General features: G+C 44.4%; 1 protein-coding gene across 3 annotated transcripts in view; it reads left to right on the plus strand.

Annotated features, from left to right (window-relative positions):
* The window catches only part of LOC125890053 (tetratricopeptide repeat protein 28-like), a 196007-nt gene that overhangs the window by 169282 nt on the left and 14328 nt on the right, over nucleotides 1–12397 (plus strand). For all 3 annotated transcript variants that reach the window (XM_049578447.1, XM_049578448.1, XM_049578449.1), the window contains 4 exons: nucleotides 1012–1535; nucleotides 7086–7195; nucleotides 10109–10238; nucleotides 10350–10568. In XM_049578447.1, coding sequence (XP_049434404.1) covers nucleotides 1012–1535; nucleotides 7086–7195; nucleotides 10109–10238; nucleotides 10350–10568 — 983 coding nt within the window. The remainder of the gene's footprint in view (nucleotides 1–1011; nucleotides 1536–7085; nucleotides 7196–10108; nucleotides 10239–10349; nucleotides 10569–12397) is intronic.

Consider the following 12397-nt stretch of genomic DNA (forward strand, 5'->3'; position numbering starts at 1 on the left):
CTGTATGCAAAGAGGCTTTGGCACACAGACGTCTGAAACTGAGGGAACCGCAGTTATTTTCAAGGCAACCTCTTACATCTTGTGTCTCTTCTCCCTTCTATTTCTCCGTATGCTTCAAAGAGCTGATAGCATCCTGGGAGACTAACACTGCAAAATAAAACACGAAAGGCTTGCTGAAATCCTCATTTCGCAGATGATTTTCTTCTTATTGTGCGTCATCAGCATGGCACCACGGCAATCACGCACGGCAGTATTAGCCATGCATGAGTTCAGAGGGGAATAATAGACATCGCACTCAAACCCTTCTCCTCTTCTAACAGCTCTTAGTCAAGCACATATATTATCACACAACATTAATTAAGCTTAAGGCTTTTATTCTTTTAATGCTCCATTTGAACCGGCATCCGGCAATTGTTGGTGGTGCCTGAGCATGTGAATAAAGTCTATTTGAAGGCTGTGAGGGTGAATAAAATGTCAAGATGGGATGAATGGCACTCTGTCAACATATACACTAGAGGATGGAAGCGAGGATCCTTTGACAGATGACCCATCTCATTTTAAAGGATGGTAGACGGCGTTACCCTTTGGAACACAGCCTAAATTTTAAATTTCATATCAGAGCTCACATTTCTTCTTGTGGCCTTCCACACACACTGTAGTCTGTCTACATCAGCAGCTATCAGCAGTGTGTTGGACATCTAAATCTATATTTCATTTACACCAAAACTAAAATCATCTGATCTTGCAAATGAAAGAGTTGCTGCAATGTGCGCTCCCTGTTGCATCCTAATAGAGCGAGAACAGATATGTATCTCTAGGAATCAAGAATATATTTTCTCCAAGATAAGCAGGGAGATTTATTTTGAGTGTTGTGGGCACTGAAGATATCTCAGTACTTGTTCAATTTGGACAGAAAATAGCAGTGACAGATTTTCTTTGAGGTTGTCTTGTCGGTTTCTTATCGCACATATCTCAATCCTAATCTCATTGGTTTTCTGTCTTTACCTTCAGGGCCATGGGAAACCTACAGCAGTCACTGGTGTGTTTTGAGAAGCGGCTTGTGGTGGCACACGAGCTGGGGGAGTGTGGAGGCAAGGCTCAGGCCTACGGTGAACTGGGCGCACTGCACAGCCAGCTGGGAAATTACGAGCAGGCTATCTCCTGTCTGGAGCGTCAGCTGGCCATTGCCCGTGATACCCAGGATAGACTGCTGGAGGGCGACGCCAGCTGCGGCTTGGGTGCTGTTTATCAGTCTATGGGAGAGTATGAGACAGCCCTGCGATGCCACCAAAGTGACCTGGAAATTGCAGAGGAAGCGGGCAGCCCCACGCGCCAGGCCCGCGCCTATGGGAACTTGGGCCTTACCTACGAGTCGCTTGGAAACTACGAGCGGGCGGTGGTGTTCCAGGAACAGCATCTAAGTGTGGCGGCTCAGACTAATGACTTGGCTGCAAAGACACTGGCCTACGGCAGCCTGGGGAGAACACACCACGCACTGCAAAACTACTCACAGGCTGTCATGTACCTGCAGGAAGGTGAGTGAGTCAGGGGGAACAGGAGAGAGGATTGCCTTTGTTGCCTGAGCTGATAGGCTTAGAGTTTGTGAATTCATGAATATGAAATTCAGAGCCTATTTGTTGCTAAGCCTTTGCCACTTTTTTATTAGGCTGTGTGCGTGTGTGTGTGTGCGTGTTTGTGCTTTTGTGCTTATGTGTTATAAGTGCACAGGGGGGATTTTGTGTGCGTATTATGCGTCTGTTGTCTTCTGTGCTGTATAGGTACACCAGCATTTGTGTGTATGTCTGTGCAAAACTATCAGGATGCACGCCAAGGCATTTTTTTTCCTGTTTACTTTTCGCTCTTCTTCACACCTCTATATCTACTTTTCTCAGAGGGTTCTTTGCAGTGAGGTGCCAAAGGATCTTTTCACACGGTGGCTGACAGACTCCTGCCTCTCATGCTTCATTGTCCCCTGCAGATTATAGTGAAATAAAAACCTGCAGCTTGGCCCCTCGAAAATTCATTATGTCAGCGACAGTGCAGGAAGGGTTTGTCACCGGGGATGTGATAAGTGGAAGCATCCATGGATGTGAGCCGAATGTCCACACCACCAGCCTCGCCTGTGCCCATCGACAGACCTCATTCTCAGGCACACCCACCGCGTTACGACCCAAACCCTGTTTGAATCCGAGAAAATTGCGGCTTGTGTAAGAGGACATTTGTATATTTCACCCTGCAGGGAGTGAATGCAAGGGAACAGGAATATATCTCCTCTATCTCTCTTCGTCCGCTCTATTAGAGGTAGCCAGGCCTGCAGTGACCCATACACCCTCTGCAGGCCTGCTTGTTGAGCTTTAATGGAAACAAAGGCGACAGGCCATTCTGTCTCCACCCTGTCCTCCTGTTGTCCCCCACACTGTCCTTGTATTGTTCCTCAGTCTGGCTGTGAAAAAGAACAGTGCCTTCACTATCCTTGACAGCCAATTATTTCTGGCCAACCTACCCAGACCGAAAAGTTGGCGAGGTTTTTTCCCCTTCAGTTTTTCTATTTTTTCTACTCCTACTGCTAGTCATGTTTTTTCTTTTTTCTTTTTTTTTGTTCTTCATGCTGCACTGCTTGTTTTTTGTTTATCGAAAAAGATTAATTGGAAGGAGGGATAGCAAGAAAGCTCCGAACTAGTGCAGATAGTGTCGACAACACGTGACCTCCAAATCAGTGCGTGTGTGTATATGTTTGTGTGTGTGTCTCTGTGTTGCACATTAATACAGAATGACAAGGCTACAGCGACATACACTTGAAGATACCAATTAATTGCTGATAGGCAGACATAATTTCTGTCACTTTAAGTGTTCGCACTGCACCCCCAAGTTATCTTCCCTGTAATGTTACATTAAAGGACGCTGCACATCGCTGTCTCAATCTTAAACAAAAGAGGCATCTTACACCAAGATGCACTTTTCAACGATTAACACAATGGTGTCATTAAATCAATGCTGTCATTGTAGCGACTAATGGAGGTATTAAAGTTTCTCCACGCTTCATTTATGGAACCACAACTAATGGAATAATAATATTGACCTGCAAAGGCTGGTGGTGGTCAAAATGTACCTGATGTTTAAAGGGTAACACCACCTCAATTAAGCGTTCCAATATGTTATTTCTATAGGGAAAGTTCAGTCAATATTTTTGATCATGAGCTGCTCTCTCAAGCCAGAAAGCAGAAAAGTAGGTCTCAAACTTGTGATGTCATAAGGTATAAAGTCTGGAGTGCTTCATAGACAATAAATGGGAGCCTGATTTTACTTTATTTTATTGTAGTGTTCTGAAACAGAAAATGTACGCATATAGTCACAACATTCCCCCTAGATGCTCTAAGCTTTCCCAATTCATTGTCTATGGAGCAGCTCCAGACTTTATACCCTACAATATCACAAAATTTGACTTTTTACACTCTTTCTGGATTTGGGAGAAAGTTGTTCATGTTTATATTTATATATATATATATATATATATATATATATATTGATTATTGTAGATTATAAATAAAAACAGTTATATGAAATTACAGTATATACTCTTAAAGAGAAAATCCTATTGAATCCTATCAATTGTAGAATGTATATCATTTGTACATTTACAGACCGTGTTTTTGTATCTTGGATTACATACACGAAACATGTATGGGATAATGAACTCATATAGTACACACTATGAAATCTGTATGATCTGTAAGAAAGGGGCCTTAAGCATGCGTAGGACAAAACAGACTAACATTGTAGGTTTATTTACAGATGACGTTACATGTGATTTTTTGTATGATTTTGTTATAAACACTATAATAGAACTGATTCAGGAATTGTGTTAAAACACATTCATGTAGGCTGGCCTTTGAACATCTTGTCAGGAGGCATATAAAACTACATGCATTTGGATGATAAGTATTGCAGTGTGAAATGTCTGCACCTTTCATCATCATATGTGGACCCCTCACAGTTTTCAGTGTGTCTATTTTTACACTGTACATCTTCATGTCGGTTGCTTTTAACATGGCAGTAGGGGTTTGACTGGTGGCATGGGGAGCTGCTGATATACTTTTTTGCTTTTAACTTTTGAAGATATTTGTGGCTATTTTCTTTCTCATATTTCATTTCTCTCAGGCTCAGAACAGACAAAAGCTTTCACCTCACTTCAATATATTTTGGTGATGTGACATTCAGAGCTTTAATATAGCAGCAAACCGAGGGTGCAGGTTTCACTTCAGCATTGAAGGGACATATATGAAATGGGGGATTTGGGGGCTCCTCTGTCAGATTTTAGCATCGAGTGCTTAATTTCCTGCATTCTGGTGAATGTTTATGCATCAGTTTGTTCCTTTTCTGCATCAATTTATGGTGTAAAGTCTTTAATTTTGTTAAAATTAAAGTCCCCCCTTTACTTTTGTGTTTTTACAGGGGAAAACAAATACACATGCTCTTAATATTTAGGGGGACATGTCTCCTGCGTCCCCTTCACGGAAGCACAGCTCTCACCCTGAGGTTCCCCCCTGATTAACAGCATTAGCTCCGTCTGCTCTGTTGCTGTGGTTTAGTGTTGTTTATGGAGTTAGCACTGTTAGCTGCTAGCCGCCGTCTCAGCCACCTCCATGTGGAGAACTGTGACCAGACAACTCATACGCTCTGAATTTCTCATAGAGCCCCCCTTTGACATCTGAAATAAGAACAAACAAAAATGAATTAGCCTAGCTCTCCATTATCTCATAAATTATTAGGTAAGCTTTTACAAATACCAATATTTAATTCCCAACTCAATACAAATGTCACTACTGTCTTGGTATCAATGTGAAGTTTGTTTATGTAGGATGAGTTTGATTTGTCACAGTCCCCATCATGCTCAGTGTTTAGACGTGTCAGGGGTCTGTGGGAGATTTTTTACGGAGTGAAGAAGAGGGAGACGTAGCAGTGAGAGCTTTTTTCCTTCAAAAATTGTTTATGGTACTTTTACTGTATATGACACACTGGTCTTTCTCGCATGTGGTCATGATCAAAGGGCTCTGTGTTGTCAAGTGTCACGAGTATGCATGTGCCTGGGTACTTTGTTTCCGGCGCAACACACTTGTGGTTCTACGGTGCATGAGATTTCGTGCCCTTGTTCCAACCCATACGTACGTGGTGTCTGCACGTAAAGCCTGTGTCTGAAGCCAGAGTTGCGTGGGCCTCAGGGGCTGCAGAGAATCTCTCACCCAGCTGTCAAGCAGCCTTTAAAGTGTTCTCTAGTTGCTCTTCAGGGCGCAGCCAGCCACGGCCACATCCTCGTGTCAGTTGCTGCTACGTGACTGTGCCTGCGGGGCGCACCAAAGGCACGCACAGTGACAGTGACAGACACTGAATGATACAGAGCGGGAGAACAGAGGGAATGAGAGAGTTAGGGAGGAAAGGAGGGATGGAGGGAAAGAAAGAGAATGGCAGGCGGGCGGGCGGAGGGGATAGACAGGATCGGCATGAGTCATAATTCACATGTATTATTTCACTGTCAACTGGAGAATAAAGAAAACATAGAGTTGGTTGACATTCAGGCTTGATCATAAAGAACTATCACAGAGCAGCTCAGACAAAGAAAGGTTTTTTGTGTGTGTAGTTGTGTATGTGTGCGTGTGCGTGCAGATAAAAGACTCAGAGCTGGAGTTGAGATGAGTGAGGGGTGAGGCTGTCAGAGAATGAAAAGGATAATTTAGATCTGTTTCCTCTCTCTTGCTCCAGCGCCTAATGAGCCCTAAGCAGTGCCGAGTCCCCGCAAGCACTGCCACCACAGTCAAGATGAAACAGGTAGAAAGAGCGGAGGGTGGGGGCCAGAGACACAGGCACAGAGATGAGAAAATGAATACGGGAGGTAGAGGGAGAGAGGAGCGCAGCAGATGCATGGGGGGAGAGGGCAGGCAGACGGAGGGAGGGTGTGTGGAAAGATAAGGCGAGAGGGGAGACTGTTGCAGGCTTCAAAGGCTGCCGGCTAGCGTGGCCATGGAGGAGCCATGAAGTCTATGGTTGCGTGGTGTGCTGGGTCTTGCGGAATAGGCTGGCTGTTTCGGGTCACGCTCTCTGTTCTTGGCTTATCTGGTCCAGCCACAGACTGTTTTCCAGGAATGCCGAGAAAAGCAGGCTCGGATGAGGGTGGCTTGGCCCATTTTCTCCTCTCTTTGACCAAAAGCATGTTTAGACCCCTCCATCACACAAGCAAGTGGAGAGAATAGACTTGCAAATACAGAGCCCCGTGTTAAGTGAGACTGTGCATGAGCAATAGCCCATTGCACACAGCAGACTGCTTGCTGTGCATTTAGCACCTTGTGGGTGATATGTGGCCCAGCAGCTGTCGTTTTTTTTTTTTTTTTTTTTTTTTTCATCATTGTCCTCTGTGGAGTGGCATTTTCATCTCAGTAATTGGGCAGAACCAAGTACTCTGCAGGCAGACTGAGGACACATGCAAAGATGTGACATACGCCTCACTGCTTGAGGGATTGGAAGTGAAAAACAAACTGTGAGCTCGCCAGGTGATCTGACACAGGCACACTCACTGAATATACACACCTAGGTACACGCACACACACACACACACGTATACACACACATACCCAAACCTCCCCTGGCTTCTCAGACAACTCAGAGAGTCTCTCAAACAAAATATCACAAAGTCGACTTTGCACTGTGAGTTTGCACACGGTCTATTATTAGCTCATCAGCGTGTTTGCAAATATTTGTAGATGTCTTCATGATATTGTGTGGCTTCTTTTATGCAAACATTAAGCGAGTGTTTGTGTTTGCTCAGCCAGTCGATGCTTAGCATTGATTACTATGCAGTCCGATTAGTGCTCTAACAGCTTCCCTCTATGGCAGAAATGTGTGTGTGTGTGTTTTAGTCCCAGTGTGAGCAGTATCTTACAACTGAGGCCAAATATCCAAACCTGTTCGCTGTCAGAACATCAGTACCACGCTATGCTTACATCTGTTACTCTGAAAGATACCTAAGAGTCTGCCTGCTCTGAATAATTTTTACTCTCCTCTCTCTCATCTGCTCTCATTTCCCTCTCTGACAGGCCTGCGGCTTGCGGAGCAGCTGGCTCGGCGTGAGGACGAGGCAAAGATCCGCCATCGTCTTGGGCTCTCTTTGTGGGCCAGTGGGAATCTGGAGGAGGCCCAACATCAGGTATCTCCTTCTCCTTCCTCTTCTTGCCCCGACTCACCTTGACTCAACTCCTGTCTCCTCTCCTCTCCTCCATCTGGACCCCTTCCAGCAAATCCACCTCTTGTAGTTAAAACTGACCTCTAATAAGCACACATCTGTTAGTCGGCAAAGATTACAAATGAGAGAGGGAAGTAGATGTCCAAAGACCTGGGGTGTGAAATATAAGTTTTCAGTAATGCTCTAACGGTGAAAGAAAGAGCCCAGAAGAGAGAAAACAACAGGAGAAGAAAAAAGGAGAGGTGGCTATAGAGCTTGAACACGGCTGCTGGCAATATGCTAGGGAGTCTGTTGAGCTGGTAAATGCTGTCATCTCAGCAGACAGGCGACAGATGACTGAAGATATTTTTTGTATCTATGTGCATGGTCTCAGGAGTCCCAAGCCTCCGCATCACACACAGACACACACACACACGCACGCTCCTCTTCAGCCCACTGCCCACCTGGCAAGCATGGAATATCCCCTTAACATCTCTCTTTACAGTCTGTCCACACACCACAGCTCAAGATTTGATTTTTTTTTTTTCTTAGCTTGTGTATCCACATGTAAGTCTGTGAACAGTCAGCCAACAGCAGTGGCTGTCAGTTGTGTCTGTAGGGATGTTACTCAGCTGCTTTCATTTTCAAAATCTAGTCCAAAACATTTCTGTTATGATACCAGCACGCTACGTACATCTATGTGACCCAGATAGCTTTCTTTTTCTGTCAAAAAGTAACTTTGTCTGTTAACAATTATCTGTAACAAGAGTTGGAAAAGAAAGACTGGACCAAGGAGGTGACTAGAGCAGAGGCTCATGAGTCATACTGAGGAATTTGTGTTCAATTAAAGCAAAATATTATTCTAACAAGCCGATGCAACATATTTTCCACTGTGTGTTTGCTTTCCAGTTTAACGCTTGACCTTAAGACCTTAATAGTGCATATTAGCATTGTGTTGTCTTTGTTGTAACATACACAGATCCAGTGCTTTGTCTACATATACCACAGCAGGGCTTAAGATTTTTTCCCCCTATGTCAGCTCGTAGCCCCAGGGTGAATTGGTGGTGGGAAAGGACACCGTTGTCCTCAGAGTGTACATCAAATGGTTATTCATGAGCTGGCCTGTTGCTACACATGACCTTGGTACATAGCCTGACCCACTTCAAACCTCATTTGTATAGGAATTTGTAAAGCACTCATAGATGTGGGAATCACAGTACTTGACCTCATGTTCCTTATTCTCTATATATTTAAACTCAATTGTAGTTTAATGCCATAGCTGTGATCCCGCTGTTCACCGTGACACCCAGATTGACGTGCCCTGATTCTAATCAGCTATTTCACCAACGTACGCTCCCTCTGAGAAGTGCTCACATTCATAAGGAGAGCATGAATCAATAAATTCATGTTTACTTATGTATCTGTAGACTACTGTAGAATTTTTTTACCTCTGATATCATCTGTCACACAGAATGAGAGTTTACCAGGGAGATTATTTTACAAAAAATCATTTGAGGTGTGTGTGTATCAGGCTCCGCTTGTGTTACCCATTCAGTGTGACATTGACATTCACTTAACATGTCAGATAAAAGCCATGTTAGTGTCAGTGACGGTAAAACATAAGAGTGCTATCTGAATGCATAGCAGCTGAAGAATGTGGCACATTTTACCTGTAGCACAGCCAAGGCAAGTCACTGCGGACGCAGCACATTTGGGATTGTTTCCCTTTCATCGGTGCCAGGAGGGGTCAGGGCAGAGGGAAAGGCGCTGTGAGAAATTAGTTTCACTCTTAAAGGGATGTCTGCAAGCCTAACAGATTAAACTAGCACTGCAGCAATCCGCCCACAGTCCTATCAGCAAAATCAGCCTGAGACTAGCAGCTCTGTCTACTAGCACTAATGCAGCAGAGCTCACAGATTCTACGCTGATCTCTACTCTCTCTCCCTTCACTCCCTCTGACACACTTTTCCTGCATGACCTTGGGATATGCCAGATGAGCTATTGTGTATGCATGTATGTGTGTGCGCAAGTAGCGTGCGCTCTTTTTTTCCTCGTTCTTTTCTCTTACACAACCCACAGTGCTGATGGAATCCATTTCATCCACACCAACAACCCAATCCAATGCAGCTCTTTGTCTTGTACGAACTGTGGTCAAGCAGTGTGAGCAGAGTGCTTTACCCTCTCCGCTGGCCCCCGGACTCCTGGAGAGTGGCTCTATAGCAGTCCCAGTCTGCCATAGGCGCATAAATAGGAAATCAATAAAGGCTCCCATGAATCAGCACTCCTGGCTAGCTCTGCTTGGCCAATGTGCAACACTGCCTGCTGCCCCACCTCTCCATTGTCTATCTCCCTCTCTCAATTCAATGTCTGGCAGTGAATAGAAAGGTCTAATCACACAGACAGGCCCACAGAGTTTACAAAGCATTTTTTTCTTGGATGCTGTCTGTCCAAGATGCCCAGGTAATGGTTTAGCTTCTCATTGCCCTTTCCCATGTCCAAGCAAATAAGAGCCGAAAAGGGGTTTACTTGTGTTAGATGGTGATTCATCAAGCTACATTACAGTACTTTCCTCAGTTGAGAGAAGCAGAATTGGAAGGTCTCATCAGTGATGACCAGTGAGGTGGGATGGTGCCATCTAGTGGCCACAATCATTCTCTCGCCTCAAAAGCCCAATCATAGATCCATAGTGGTACGTGAATCGGTTGACATTTTTATCCATTGTGTCTTACTGTACCCTGTCTGCTCAAATTCAAATAAATATAAATAAACCTATAAAAAAGGCAGTAAAGCTTCCCTTAATAATTAGAACTGAATCAAAGTGTGGTGTTATAGTTTTACTTTGTAAGCGAACAAGCCAAGAATATCTGATGACATCTGATTGTTGCTGTTTATCCTCAGCTCTACCGGGCTTCTGCACTGTTTGAGACCATCCGCCATGAAGCCCAGCACAGCACAGACTATAAACTCTCCCTCTTTGACCTGCAAACCTCCTGCTACCAGGCGCTCCAAAGGGTCCTTGTCAGCCTAGGTATGCCATGGATACTTCTCACACCCTCACTACTTCATGCTGTCAGGTTCCAGTTTATTGAAGGATTAAGTTTTTACCTATTAAGCGTAATTGACCTCTGATTACACACAGGCCACCACGATGAGGCTCTGGCAGTGGCGGAACGCGGTCGTACACGAGCCTTCGCTGACCTCTTGGTGGAGAGGCAGACAGGCCAGCAGGACTCAGACCCCTACACCCCAGTAACAGTGGAGCACATCTTGGATACCGTCAACAGCCAGAGGGCCTTGGTGCTTTATTTCTCCATGGCTGCCGGCTACCTGTACAGCTGGCTGCTGGCTCCAGGAGCAGGTAAGGGCAGACTCTCTGCACGGCTGACTGCTCAGATTGTAAATTGTTTTTATTGAGATGCTGAAATCACATCAGGTCTGTCTGTCTGTCTTATTGCTATTGCTTTCTGCCTTAAAACATTCTTTCCAGTGTCAGGCACCATATGTGCTTGAACAATCAAATTTGGCAGATAGGTTTCAAACAGTCCCCTTTTACTGAGGTAAAATAAATTATACCAGCTGAACATATGGTGGTACTATGGGTGGCAGTTTTACACTTTGGCCAATAACTCCTGAACCTGCTTATTTTTCTCATAGTGCTTTGTTCAACACATTCAACTTTCTACAAATTTCAATTTTATGCAAAACTTATTATTTACCGTTCTCCTTCAGAGTTGTTAAATTTGAAATATTACACACCATATTTTCTTGTAATACACAATAGTTTGTTGATGAATGCTCAATGCTGAAGCACTCAAATGCCATGTAATTGTAAAGATGGGCCAAAATATTTGCAAAACTGTAGAGATTGAATTGAAAACAAAAATAAACAATACATAATAGTGAACATGTGCAACAGACTTTAAATAAGTATCTTCTCTCTACTGTTTGTATTGAAGCAGCTTTCTTGTACGTAGTTTCACGCTCTAACAACTACACAGGTGAAAGCACGTACACAAAAATAAACATGACTTGCTTGTTTAAATCAAAACGGATAAAAGGCCTGGAGGCTGTAGCTTGTTTTCAGCTGCAGGGGTAAGAAGGCCAGCTTTAACACCGAGCATCAGTGCCACCTGCCACTCTGCTGTTCGGATTTGCCCCCTGCTTTGCTTCTCACCCCAGAAGGCATCTGCCAATGAACCATGCTAATTGAAAGTGACACAGCCAAACAACATCGGCAACATCTCCGTACATGCCAACAGGAAAACGCTTAGCTGTTGCGCCAAGACAAAACATAATTTCTCTGTCTCTTTTCATCCCATCTCCTTTGTTTTTTGGGTTTTTGTTCATTCCTCAGTTTTCTTTTGATTTTTTTTTTTTTTTTTTTGTACCGCTGTACTTTTGCACTTCTTTGTGTACTTCTCTATTTCTGTCTCTTTTGTTGACACGCTGAGTGACACCAACACAGGCAGAGGGATTAAGACGCTGCTTGTTTGTATGACTCATGAAATTTCAGTTTCACAAAGAGAATAGGCAAAGCTGCGGGTGAACTACAGTGCATGTCAGACGACTCCCGTGGCTGCCATACTGTTAGTTGTTCTTTGGCTCCCTTCTACTCTCTGCTGTAAAGAGAGGAAATGAGAGCTGTGACCCGTGTCCCATGCCACCACCAAGCCTGAACATTTGATCAAATCCAGCTCCCAGGCAACCAGATGAACTTGACCCCCAGCACTAGTCATACGGAGGGGAGGAACACTACAGGGACCAGTGAAGATCTTCAAAGCGCTGAATATTACCCCAGGCTAAGAGGGAGCCACTTGCTCACTAATCGCCTGTCTGTCACTTCTGGCATTCCCTGGCATCCAGCTGGCACACAAACATGGCCTGCTCTAAAGAGGCTGCACTCAATAAAAAGGCTACTAAGGTCCTAATTACTTTAGAAGTGTAAATGTGACATTTTATAGACCTGAATCACAAACACTCTCCATTCAAATTTAATAGAAAGCATACATATGAGCACATCCATTTACACAGCACTGACACACCCACAAACTCAGACACATACACACACAGCCTGTACTCCATCTCCCAGTGTGCTTTTCCCCGCCCCCCTCTGATGTTCCTGCTCGAAACTCAGCTGAGCTCTCGTGGCGGGCAGCAGATGGCACAGGCAGCCTACTCTTATCTTTT

Source organism: Epinephelus fuscoguttatus, linkage group LG6 (assembly GCF_011397635.1).
Source record: "Epinephelus fuscoguttatus linkage group LG6, E.fuscoguttatus.final_Chr_v1".
Taxonomy (NCBI): domain Eukaryota; kingdom Metazoa; phylum Chordata; class Actinopteri; order Perciformes; family Serranidae; genus Epinephelus; species Epinephelus fuscoguttatus.